The sequence below is a fragment of the Sciurus carolinensis genome, chromosome 11, assembly GCF_902686445.1.
Source record: "Sciurus carolinensis chromosome 11, mSciCar1.2, whole genome shotgun sequence".
Lineage (NCBI taxonomy): Eukaryota > Metazoa > Chordata > Mammalia > Rodentia > Sciuridae > Sciurus > Sciurus carolinensis.
The window spans coordinates 91527112-91539890 of record NC_062223.1 but is presented as its reverse complement, the minus strand read 5'-3'; the positions used below and the strand labels follow the sequence as shown (position 1 = coordinate 91539890).

The 12779-nt window shown below is 34.1% G+C and overlaps 1 protein-coding gene across 1 annotated transcript in view; it reads right to left on the bottom strand.

The window, feature by feature from the left end:
• Naalad2 (N-acetylated alpha-linked acidic dipeptidase 2) overlaps positions 1 to 12779 on the bottom strand; it is a 44471-nt gene that overhangs the window by 28151 nt on the left and 3541 nt on the right. Inside the window, exons 3-5 of the mRNA XM_047519062.1 lie at positions 10049 to 10235; positions 8205 to 8306; positions 7041 to 7166 (exon numbers count right to left, since the gene is read on the bottom strand). Of these exons, the coding sequence (XP_047375018.1) occupies positions 7041 to 7166; positions 8205 to 8306; positions 10049 to 10235 (415 nt within the window). The remainder of the gene's footprint in view (positions 1 to 7040; positions 7167 to 8204; positions 8307 to 10048; positions 10236 to 12779) is intronic.

Below are 12779 nucleotides of genomic sequence, written 5' to 3'. Positions count from 1 at the left end.
AGATTTGAATACTATATGACTGTGATGGTGTAGTTTTTCTTTTTTTGTTTTTCTCCTTTTTGAAAAGTTTTAAGTTTTTACTTCTTTACTTTTCTTGCTCTATTTTCCTTTTATTTACCTGTTTCCTCAGAGTCTCTTTCTTCCTTTTCTCATGCTAACAACCAACTTCTTCTGATTACACTTTTACTCTTTCTATGATCTAGAACTTCTATGTACTCTTTTCTTATCCCATTACCAGTTACATCCTACATCCCTCCCCATCCTTTTTGTCCGTTATTCTGTAGATAATAATTGAACTCACCCTCTCTATTATGATATTGTTAAAGTCTTCATAGGGGCTATTTGGTTTAGGGTTGCATATTTTCTATACTGGGTGCTACTAATATTTATCTCCCCCTTAAAGAAGGGGTCTTGGAAACCTATGGAATCACTATAAATCTATAGGGGGAAAACTGCAATACCCTGGATCTGCATTGCTACAGAGGAAGATACATGAACAACATGAAAAAACAAGAGAAGAAAATTTTCCAAAAAAAACCGGGAGTCTATATTAATAGAACCCAGTGACAGCATGGTAGAAGAAAGGTCAGAAAAAGAGTTCAGAATATACATAATTAAAATGATTTGTGAAGCAAAGGATGAGATAAGAGAACAAATGCAGGCAATGAATGATCTCTCCAATAAGCAGTTGAAAGAGCAACTGCAGGAAGCAAAAGATCATTTCAACAAAGAGATAGAGGCTCTCTAAAAAACCAAATGGAAATCCTTGAAATGAAGGAAGCAATAAACCAAGTAAAAAGCTCAGTGGAAAGCATCACCAACATACTAGATCACATGGAAGATAGAACCTCAGACAATGAAGACAAAATATTTAATCTTGAAAATAAAGTTGCCCAAACAGAGAAGATGATAAGAAATCATGAATGAAACCTCCAAGAACTATGGGACATCATGAAAAGAGCAAATTTAATAATTATCAGGGTTGAGGAAGGCACAGAGATACAAACCAAAGGAGTGAACAACCTATTCAATGAAATAATATCAGAAAATTTCCCAAACCTGAAAAATGAAATGGAAAATCAAATACAAGAGGCTTACAGAACACCAAATGCACAAAATCACAACATATTCACACCAAGGCACATTATAATAAAATGCCTAACATACAAAATAAAGATAGGATTTTGAAAACTGAGAGGGAAAAGCATCAGATTATATACAGGGGGAAACCAATAAGGATATCAACAGATGTCTCAGACCAGACTCTAAAATCAAGAAGGGCCTGGAACAACATATTTCAATTTCTGAAAGAACATGGTTGCCAACCAAGAATCCAATACCAGCAAAATTAACCTTCAGATTTGAAGTCAAAATAAAACCCTTCCATGATAAACAAAAGTTAAAAGAATTTACAAAAAGAAAGACTGTGCTACAGAACATTTTTAGCAAAATATTCCATGAAAAGGAATTGAAAAACAACAATGTAGGTCTGCAAAGGGAGGAACTACCTTAAAGGAAAATCCATTCAAAGGAGAAACCAAGCCACATTAAAAACCCAAAAATAAGCCCAAATGACTGGGAATACAAATCATACCTCAATAATAACTCTGAATATTAATGGCCTAAACTCATCAATCAAAAGACATAGAGTGGCAGATTGGATTAAAAAGAAAGACCCAACAATATGCTGCCTTCAAGCGACTCATCTCATAGAAAAATACATCCACAGACTAAAGGTGAAAGGATGGGAAAAAAATCTACCATGCACAGGGACTCAGTAAAAAAGACATAACAATTGTAAATATTTATACCCCAAACAACAGTGCATGCATGTACATCAAACAAATCCTTCTCAAATCCAGGAATGGAATACACCACAACACAATAATTCTAGGTGACTTTAGCACACTGCTGTCACCTCTGAATAGATTTTCCAAACAAAAACTAAACAAAGAAACCATAGAACTCAATAACACAATCAATAACTTAGACTTAATAGACATATAAAATATTTCATTCATCAATGAGCAAATAATCTTTCTTCTCAGCAGCACATAAATTTTCACTAAACTAGACCATAAGTTATGCCACAAAGCAGCCCTTAGTAAATGCAAAAAAATAGAGATACTACCTTGTGTTCTATCACATCAGAATAGAATAAAATTAGAAATCAATGAGAAAATAAAAAACAAATTATTCCAACACCTGGAAATTAAATACTATGCTATTGAATGAAGCTTGGATAACAGAAAAAATCAGGGAGGAGATAAAAAAAACTCTTAGAGGAAATGAGAATGACAATATAATACATCAAAATCTCAGGGACACTATGAAAGCAATACTAAGAAGAAAATTTACTATATGGAGCGCATTCAAGAAAAGAAGAAAAAGTCAACAACTAAATGACCTAACATTACATCTCAAAGTCCTAGAAAAAGGAGAACAGAATAACACCAAAAGTAGTAGATGACAGGAAATAATTAGAATTAGAGCTAAAATCATTGAAACTGACACAAAAGAAACAATTCAAATAATTGACAAAACAAACAGTTGGTTCTTTGAAAAAGTAAACAAAACAGACAAACCCTTAGCCACACTAACAAAGAGGAGAGAGAAAACACAAATTACTAAAATTTGTGATGAAAAAGGAAATATCACAAAAGATACCATTGAAATACGTAACATAATGAGAAGCTACTATGAAAATCTATACTCCAAAAAAATAGAAAACATCAAAGACATCAACAAATTTCTAGAGACATATGATCCTCCCAAACTCAAACAGGAGGACATACACAATTTAAACAGATCAACTTAAAGCAATGAAATAGAAGAAGCCATCAAAAGTCTACAAACCAAGAAAAGCCCAGGACCAGACGGATTCTCAGCCGAGTTCTACAAGACCTTCAAAGAAGAACTTATACCAATACTCCTCAAAGTATTCCATGAAATAGAAAAGGAGGGAACCCTTCCAAACTCATTCTATGAAGTTAGCATCACTCTGATACCAAAACCAGACAGACATATCAAGGAAAGAAAATTTTAGACCAATATCTCTGATGAATATAGATGCAAAAATCTTTGGCAAAATTCTGGCAAATCACATACAAAAACATATTAAGAAGATAGTGCACCACGATCAAGTGGGTTTCATCCCAGTGATGCAAGGTTGGTTCAATATTCAGAAATCAATAAATGCAATTCGTCACATCAATAGATTTAAGGTTAAGAACCATATAAGTATTTCCATAGATGCAAAGAAAGCATTTGACAAAATCCAACAGCCTTCATGCTCAAAACACTAGAAAAAATAGGAACATACTTCAACCATGTAAAGGCTACTTATACTAAGCTCACAGCCAACATCATTCTTAATGGAGAAAAACTGAAAGCATACCCTTTAAAAACTGGAACAAGACAGGGATGTCCTCTTTCAACACTTCTATTCAACATAGTCCTTGATACTGTCCAGAGCAATAAGACAGACCAAAGAAAGTAAAGGGATATGAATAGGAAAAGAAGAACTCAAGGTGTCACTACTTGCCAATGACATGATTCTGTATTTAGAGAATTCAAAAGCCACCAGAAAACTTCTAGACCTAATAAAAGAATTTAGCAATATAGTAGGATATAAAATGCATAAACATGCATAAACCTTAAATATTTTTATTCATAAGTAATGACACATCTGAAATGGAAATGAGGAAAACAACTCTGTTCACAATAGCCTCAAAGAAAATAAAATACTTGGGAATAAATCTAACTAAAGAGGTGGAAGATCTCTCCAATGAAAATTAGAGAACATTAAAGAAAGAAATTAAAGAAGACCTTAGAAAATGGAAAGACCTCCCATGTTCTTGGAGAAGCAGAATTAATATTAACAAAATGGCCATACCTCCAAAGGTGCTATACAGATTTAATGTAATTCCAATTAAAATTCCAATGACATTTCTCATATAAATAGAGAGAGCAATCATGAAATTTATCTGGAAGAAAAAAAGACCCAGAATAGCCAAAGCAATCATGGGGCAGGAAGAGTGATGCAGGAGGTATCACAATACAGACCTTAAACTCTACTATAGAGTAAAAGTAACAAAAACAGCATAGTATAGGCACCAAAATAGACAGGCAGACCAATGGTACAGGATAGAAGACACAGAGACATACCCACATAAGTACAATGATTTCATACTAGACAAAGGTGCCAAAAACTTACAATGGAGAAAAGATAGCCTCTTCAACAAATGGTGCTGGCAAAACTGGAAATCCATATGTAGTAAAATGAAACTAAACCCCTATCTCTCACCATGTACAAAACTCAACTCAAAATGGATCAAGGATCTAAAAATCAGATATGAGTCCCTTCACCAAATAGGAGAAAAAGTAGACCGAAATCTCCATCACGTTGGCTTAGGACCAGACTTCCTTAACAAGATCCCCATAGTACAAAAAATAAAATAATGAATCAACAAATGGGATGAATTCAAACTAAAAAGCTTTTCTCTCAGCAAAGGAAACAATAAGTAATGTCAAAAGAGAACCTACAGAGTGGGAGAAAATCTTTTCCACACACACTTCAGACATAGCACTAATCTCCAAAGTTTATAAAGAACTTAAAAAAATTTACACCAAAAATACAAAGAACCCAATCAATAAATGGACTGAGGAACTGGGCAGACAAAAGAAGATATACAGGTGATCAACAAATATATGAAAAAATGCTTATCATCTCTTGTAATTAGAGAAATGCAAATCAAAACTACCCCAAGATTTTATCTAACTCCAATTAGAATGGCTATTATCAAGAACACAAGCAATAAGTGTTGGCCTGGATATGGGGAAAAAGGTACACTCACATTGCTGGTGGAGTTGCAAATTGGTGCAGCCACTCTGGAAAGCAATATGAGTTCCTCAGAAAACTTGGAGTGGACCCACCATTTGACCCAGCTATCCCACTCCTTGGTTTATACCCAAAGGACTTAAAATCAGCATACTACAGTGATGCAGCCACATCAATGTTCATAGCAGCTCAATTCACAATAGCTAGATTGTGGAACCAACCAAGATGCCCTTCAGTTAATCAATGGATAAAGAAACTGTGGTATATATACAGAATGGAATATTATTCAGCCATAAAAAAGAATAAAATTATGGCATTTGCTGGTAAATGGATGAAGTTGGAAAATATCATGCTAACTGAAATAGGCCAAACCCAAAAAACCAAAGGCCAAATTTTTTCTCTGATAAGAGGATAATGATACAAAATGAGGCCAGTGTCAGTCGAGAAGAGAATGAAGGAACTTTGGATGGTGTAGAGGAAAATGGGGTGAAAGAGGGTGGGGGAAGGAAAGATAGTAGAATGAAACAGACAGTATTACCCTATGTATATGTATGATTACATGAATGGTGTGAATCTACATTGTGTACAACCACAGAAATGAAAAGTTGTACCCCATTTGTGTATAATGAATCAAAATGCAATCTGTAAAAATAAAAAAATAATAATGTAAGGAAATTTAGACACTTCTTTTGATTACGCCATTACCTATTCAGTTCTTTGCTTTAAAAATAGTTCCCCTCTTTGTAGGCCTAACAAATGTGAAATATTCGTATTGTTTCCAAACCTGAAAAATTAATGTTTCCTTTCTTCTTTGGATTTATTATTTGTATACATTTTCATTGTGGGACATATCATAGTATATTAAAATATCTTTCAAGTATCTGTCTTCCCTACTGGACTGAGAATATTGTTGAGAACATATATCAAGCCTTACTTTTAAATAGCCACCTCCAAAATCTCACACATCATAAGTAATAACAATATTTGTTTAATTAAACTAAGGTAAAATTTTATGTGAAACAGTCATAGTGTGTGAAAAACTTCCCAGCCCGTTTTTGCAAAAATATTTCTAACAATCTAAACTGGCCAACAATATGAAACCCTACCCTGTGAGGTACTAAATCTTTCCTTATCAAAAGTATTATAACAAAAGATACGATCATCATTCTTGATTTACTAAAAGATATCCCAATATTCAGAAAACTTTGTTATATCAATGAAAATATAATCTGCCCCAACTTTTGGGAAGGGCAATTATCATTATGCCTGTCAAAATGCTGTAAGAAGCTACACTATGATTTAGGTGCTCCATTCCCAAGAATCAAAACTATAAAAATCTTCACACAGATATTTTAAGCATATATGGACAAGAATGTTCACAATGGGCTTTTTTGTAGTGGTAACCAATTCAAGTCAAGATAAGCACCCAGCAACAGGAAAATGGTTAAATAAATTGCTTTTCAATTCTATAAAATATTGTTACCACATAAATTAGTAAGATATTTATTAAGTGGGATATAGAAATTACTAAAATCAGCTGCTACCCTAAGTGCTCAAAAACATCAAGTCAGTTAGCCCTAGTAAGGACTCTGAGACTGTTGCAATTATTAGCATTCCCATTTTATATATGAGGAAATTTTGGCACAGAGAGGTTAAGGAACTTGTTCACAGTAAAAGAACAGGGACCCAGACCACAGCACACCAGGTGGTATGGTTCTGGGATACTATTAACGACCATGTTAAACAACTTTCAGTGTGTTGGCATGGAAGAATACCAAGTCATGGCTGAGAGAAATTTTAAATTATAAATTATACAGTTATACAATATACAGTGTACTTTTGTTTAATGAATAATAATTACATATATATGTGTGTATAGTAAATATATAGATGTATGTTTATATTTCACAGAATTAGGTTTGTAAAAAACTATTAAGACTGATTATATCTAACCAATGTTGAATAAGGCAGGGGAGCTTTTTAGTTTATACATTTCTTCAATTAAATTTTTAAAAAATATTCTTGTAATAAAAATATTTTCCTTTCTGGACATATGAGATGAATAAAAAATAAAATTTTTTGTGCACTCTTGGCAAGTAGAAAAAAATTTTAAGCAATTTTGGAAACCATGAAGCAAGTTGATCATTTATATTGACAGTATCTGTCCCTGCTCCTTCCCTCTAGAAAAGGTACAGCATACTTTATTTCCTCTGAAGATCTTCCCATATCTTGCAATAACAATTTTTCCAGTGCAGTTTATGTTCATCTCTCTTTCTAATTTGAAAAAGTCTTCAGTACGAGCATAGTTCACATATATGAGATCTCCCTACAGGGAAAAGAAAAAAATACATAATACTGCTAAAATTAAAAAGAAAATTTAAAAATAAGAGGTTTTCACACAACTGCATTAACAGAAGTTTTCTTTCCTTTTTATAATTTGTTTTTTCCCTCTGGGAATTGAACCCAGGGCAGCCCTGCAGCACATACAAAGCGAGCACTCTACCACTGAACTACATCCCCAGTTCTTTTCTTTCCTTATTTGGGATTATTAAGGAGACCCATGATATTCCATAGAAGTCTTTAGAAAACCTGTCAAAATACTGAAAAGATTAGAGAATAGCTCCAATCCATAAGACATATTTTAAGTAGTGTGGTTTGTTTTGAAGAAATTATCAGTGTGTACAGTCATAAGAACTACAATAAATGTCATTTAAAAAATCCCAACTACATTTAATTTCCAACCATAACATTTTTTAAGTGCTTCTTTAGTATATAAATTCAGATTAAAAACAACAGAAAGCAATTTATAAAAACATCTATTACCCTTGCTGAATTAAAATCATCTTTAGAAGTTTCTTATTTCAAAGAGTGGCCTCTGCCTCATTTGGGCCTGTTTTTATTGTATTTATTTTCTTTTTTGTTTCTGGTAATCTTTTTTTTAATTATTTTTATTTTGAGGGGCATGCATAGTACTGAACATAAAACAATGGATGACTATGCCTAATCTCCATTTAAATCCCTTGATTTTGTTCTCTATATAATTTTTATACAATAAGGAAAGACTTAATAACTTGAATTAAAAATAATAAAAATAGTTAGGTGTGGTGGTACACACCTGTAATCTCAGGGCCTCAGGAGGCTGAAGCAGGAGGAAGGAGCGTTCAAAGCCAGCCTCAGGAAGCAAGGTGCTAAGCAACTCAGTGAGACCCTGTCACTAAAGAAAAATACATAATAGGGCTGGAAGTGTGGCTCAATAGTTGAGTGCCCCTGAGTTCAATCCTCAGTACCCCAAAATAAATAAAATAAAATAAAATAAAAATAATGAAAATAAATAAAACCTGGAAAAAAAAATGTCTGTCTTTACCTCTGGCATGCCTTGGGCTGAGAAAGCATTATATGGTGGTACAATATTTGTAACGTTCTCATATCCATCTGGAGGTGGTTCAAGGTGTGATGTTTTGAATATCTAGTAAGAAGTAAAGCATGTCAAGTTAGGGAGAATAATTCCAGGTTATTATTAATGTATAATTAATTTTTTCCAAGTGTATACTAAAGATTAAGCATCCTGGAACTAGATTCCATAATTAAATAGATAAATTCTACTGATGATGAGAAAGAGCTCTATTATTATTTTTTTTCAAAATAATAGAAACTATTATAAGTACATACAGACCCAGACAATTAAAATCACTGTACAGTGTAAAATGACATCAAACCTTGTTGTGGTGTCATGTGCCTATAATCCCAGCATTCAGGAGAATGAGGCAGAAGGACCACTTGAGTCCAAGAATTTGAGACCAGACTAGACAACATGGGAAGACCCCAAATCAACAAGAAAGAAACAGAAAAGAACAGGGCTTCAAAGGCAGCACTCTTGGGTTGGGAATCTATCATGAGTGAAGCGCTGGTTTCATCACAAGCATGGAAAAAAAAATGCTAACAAAGGTGGCACACTTGCAATTTTCATTTCTTGGCTATGCCTTTCAGCTTCCTTTGTGGTCTGCTTTTCTTTCATCTTCATCTAAATATTACATATATTTTGTCCCCAGCCAATCACTTGTCTTATTTTATATTCTCTCCCAGTGAGATTTCATAGATTATCAAAAATTTACCAATAGTCAATGTACTTATGTTTTCCAGCTTTTCACACTCACACATTAAGAGCCCAATGGTCATTTAGCTTTGATGTCTAAACTCAACATGTTAAAATTTGAATTTATGTTCTCCCACCCCTACGCCTGTTCCTGGTTCTGCATTCTCTACCTCCATTAATGGCCTCACCAAGTTAGCCACCCACATCCTACAGTCTAGGAGGCATTCTGTACTCTCTCTTCACTTCTTTCCTCCCAGACACTAATCAAGTCCTACTGATTCCCTTCCTGTTTCTCAAGATCATCATTCTTCCTCACCTGCTAGCATACTAATTCAGGACTTCATCATCTTTCATCTGAATGACTATCTTTAACTCGTAACTCTAACTCCTTGCCTAGCCTAAGTGTAATATGCAGACTCCCCCATCTATCTAAAATGCCTTTCTGGTCACATCCTTCTGCTGCTGAGAGTTCATCTTTGGTCCCATGAATTGAAGTTGAAGTCTTAGCTCCTTAGGATAGCATATAATCCTCTCCATGAGTATCATCTGGTCTATCTCTTATTATAGCCCAGTTTGTATTTCACAGTCTTGAAATACATAAAGATTTAAATTCTACCAATAATACTAAGCTAGTATGTTTTCTAGCCTTTGCAGTATTTTCTTCCACCTAGAACTTTCTTACCTTGCTTCTTCTTATTGTTAATCCCTTGTGCTCTTGCCTGACTTATATGTCAACTCATTCAAGAAGACTTCTCTAACTCCCAGTGTGGGTGTGGGAGGTGGGGTGAACAACCCATTTCTGTGTAGATAAAGAGCCCTGATCATACCCTTCATGGCACTTACCATACTGATTTGAAACCATGAATCCTATTGTCTGTCTCACCTTAGTTAAACAAAGGATTCATGTCCTAATCTTCATTCCAGCCTGAAGTCCTAGCCAAGCTCCATGCCTAACACATAACAGACACTGAATAGTTTACAGTTTATTAACTTTTCTATACAAAGTGAACTCTACACACTACTAACAAATTTCTGTTTTTACTTGACCTTACATTCCATTCCATATAAAAGTGTGGCATTATAAAATGTGAAAAGTACCAATAATTCTCTATCACCTCAGTTCCATGTTCATCCACAATCGATATGCAGTTAGCATTTGCCTCGTTAGGGTAAGATAGGAGAACATCGTAATGGACTAAATTGGCTGAATCAAGTCCAAATTTCTTCCACTGGGCTTGAATTTTTTTGGCAAGTAGTAAATTTTGTTCTGTTCCTGCCAGATGAGGAAGTTTTGTGAAAGAACTAAAATGAGAAAAAGAAACAACTGAACAAAGAAAAAAACAAGTATGAGTTAAAGAGTACATTCAGATTGTGTGCCTAAGAAATATTCTGGATGTTTTATACATCTTTTATGCATTATCAATTATATATCAGAAATATTACAAGACACAGCTAGAAATATCAATTTCTATATATGCCAATTTTTAAATTATTTATGTACAGCTGCAGTTTTCATATTATTCTCCCTCAGAAAAGAATTCATTCCATAGTAAGTAAACACAATCAGCAAGGGCCTGATATGAGAAGACACCCTGAAGAATGTTATACTGCTATGCTAATGGTTCATCTTCTTGCTGTTTGCTGCTTATTCAATAGATAGAGGACACATGGGAAGAAAAAAATCTCAGTGTTTTCCAGGAACCTGTCGGGCATTTCGACACTTGACTTAGATATATCTAGTATTGATTATATCATGTGTATAGCTGCTTTTTCATCTCACTGAGGTCAAGGTCTCTGCATTTTGATTTTTATATTCCCCAGTGCTTAAGCACTTGCCAGTTACCAAGGAAGTAAAGACTGGTTGGACTGAGTTTGGGAATGCCATCTTGGTTCTGGGTGTAAATGAGTTACAGCAATAAAATGACCTCACAAACATACCTCCTACTGAGATGTATTTTCTTTTAGGTGAATAATATTTTTAAAACTTTCTCAACCTTCCCACTTCCCACCAGTGTCAGTAGAACAATAGTAGATACTTTTATAAATTAGTTTTATAGTGAAGCAGAGGACAACCGAAAAGTAAGTAAAGATCAATTAATGTTTATTGAAAACTTACTGCATGCTAAGGACCCTACTGGCACTTTCACATGTGTTCTCTCATTTAAACCTCAGAAACTTCTACCTTTGTCCCCATTTTACAAAGGGAAACTGAAAGAGTGGTTGAATAGCTTGTTTATAATTTCGTAGCTAATAAGTGCTGGGGAAAGAAGCTAAAATTATAGTTGTCTGATCTTGAGAAATTGCGATATTTCTCTATACATCATCTGATCTTATTACCCAACTGTTTAAACCTTTCTACTGTTCCCCATATTCTGCATTATCAAGTTCATACTGCAATGTGGCATTTGAGGTTCGTTTATGTCTGCCCTACATTTTCAGCTGCATTTCCTCCCACTTTCTTTATTAACTGCTCAGATGCATGTCATTGAGCCCACCTATTTTCTCCCTGAAATGATTATGCTTTCTTCCTCATACCTTTCAGCCTTCACACAAGGTCTTCTCTAAGACATAAATACTGTCTAATCTACTGAATCTCTCTCCATCACATTTTCCCACCTGCAAACTATTAATAGTCCATGAGGATCCCTTATGACTATCTTCTCTGTGAGGTTTGTCCTCTCTACATCAGTAAATGAAAGCTGCAGGATACAGGTGCTTAATAGCTTAAATATTTGTTTTAAAAAGTATAAATTTGTTTAGACAGAAGTAATTCATAGGGGTAAAAATATGTCTAGGATATTTAATTTCTACTTTATATAATATACTACTATTTTATTTTCTACAATGAGCAGATATTATCTTACAATTAGGGAAAAATTAATGTATTTTCCAAAATTAAGATGCTGGATTAACCATAAATGTTTGCCTCTTATCTAATAGGGAATCCACTGAAATGAAATATAGAATGGAATAAAATAATTTTGAAAATGCAGCACTTAGATGAGTGTATACACTCCTTAAACCTATGATCAACAATTCCCCAATATCCTCTGCTTCTTCATGGAATGTTTGCATGACTACTGGCCTTAACAGGTATTCTCTGAAGACTCTGCTTACCTGCAAGCTATTTCATTTCCATGCCTGCACCTATCTTGGAGCTAGAAGGTCAGCTAGGACCCTTTCTTACTTTCCATTGGTTCTTCCTCATACTTTTTCTTTCTTTCAAACTAATAGCTCTTTTGATGCTCATACCAAATAGGTGCTCTCATTTGCAAAATTGTGGAAAAATCTTTTTCCTTCATTCAAGTCTTGGGCTCCTGGTTTGGGGATGTAGGTCAGTGGTGGAGTGCTTGCCTAGCATGCACAAGGCCCTGGGTTCCATCCCCAGTGTGGGAAAAAAAATTTTTAAATGTAAGAAAGTTGTGGACTACTAATGCACTATGTTTCTCTCTTTTCGTATTCTTGCCACCCTTCTTGTATGCATTTCTGTATTCAGGTATATGCAAAGGAAAGAAAAGTCAATCCCAATGATGTACTTAATAATCATGAAAACTCTAAGTGCATTATTTACCACCATACATATATATATGGTAATATATACAAGGTAATATAGGGCAGTATTATATGATATATTATGTTACTATACCATATTAAATAACTTTATATATTAAAGGAAAGTACTAATAACATAATATAAATTTTCAAGGTAAGTGCCAGCACCAAGGTTTACTTCTGATAACTCATGTAATTTTCTAGGAGTTTTCTTTTGGATACTTCATGACATGCTGCAGGTATCTACAATGTTAACATCTTACCTGATTTTTTAAGTTATACAAATTTAAACAT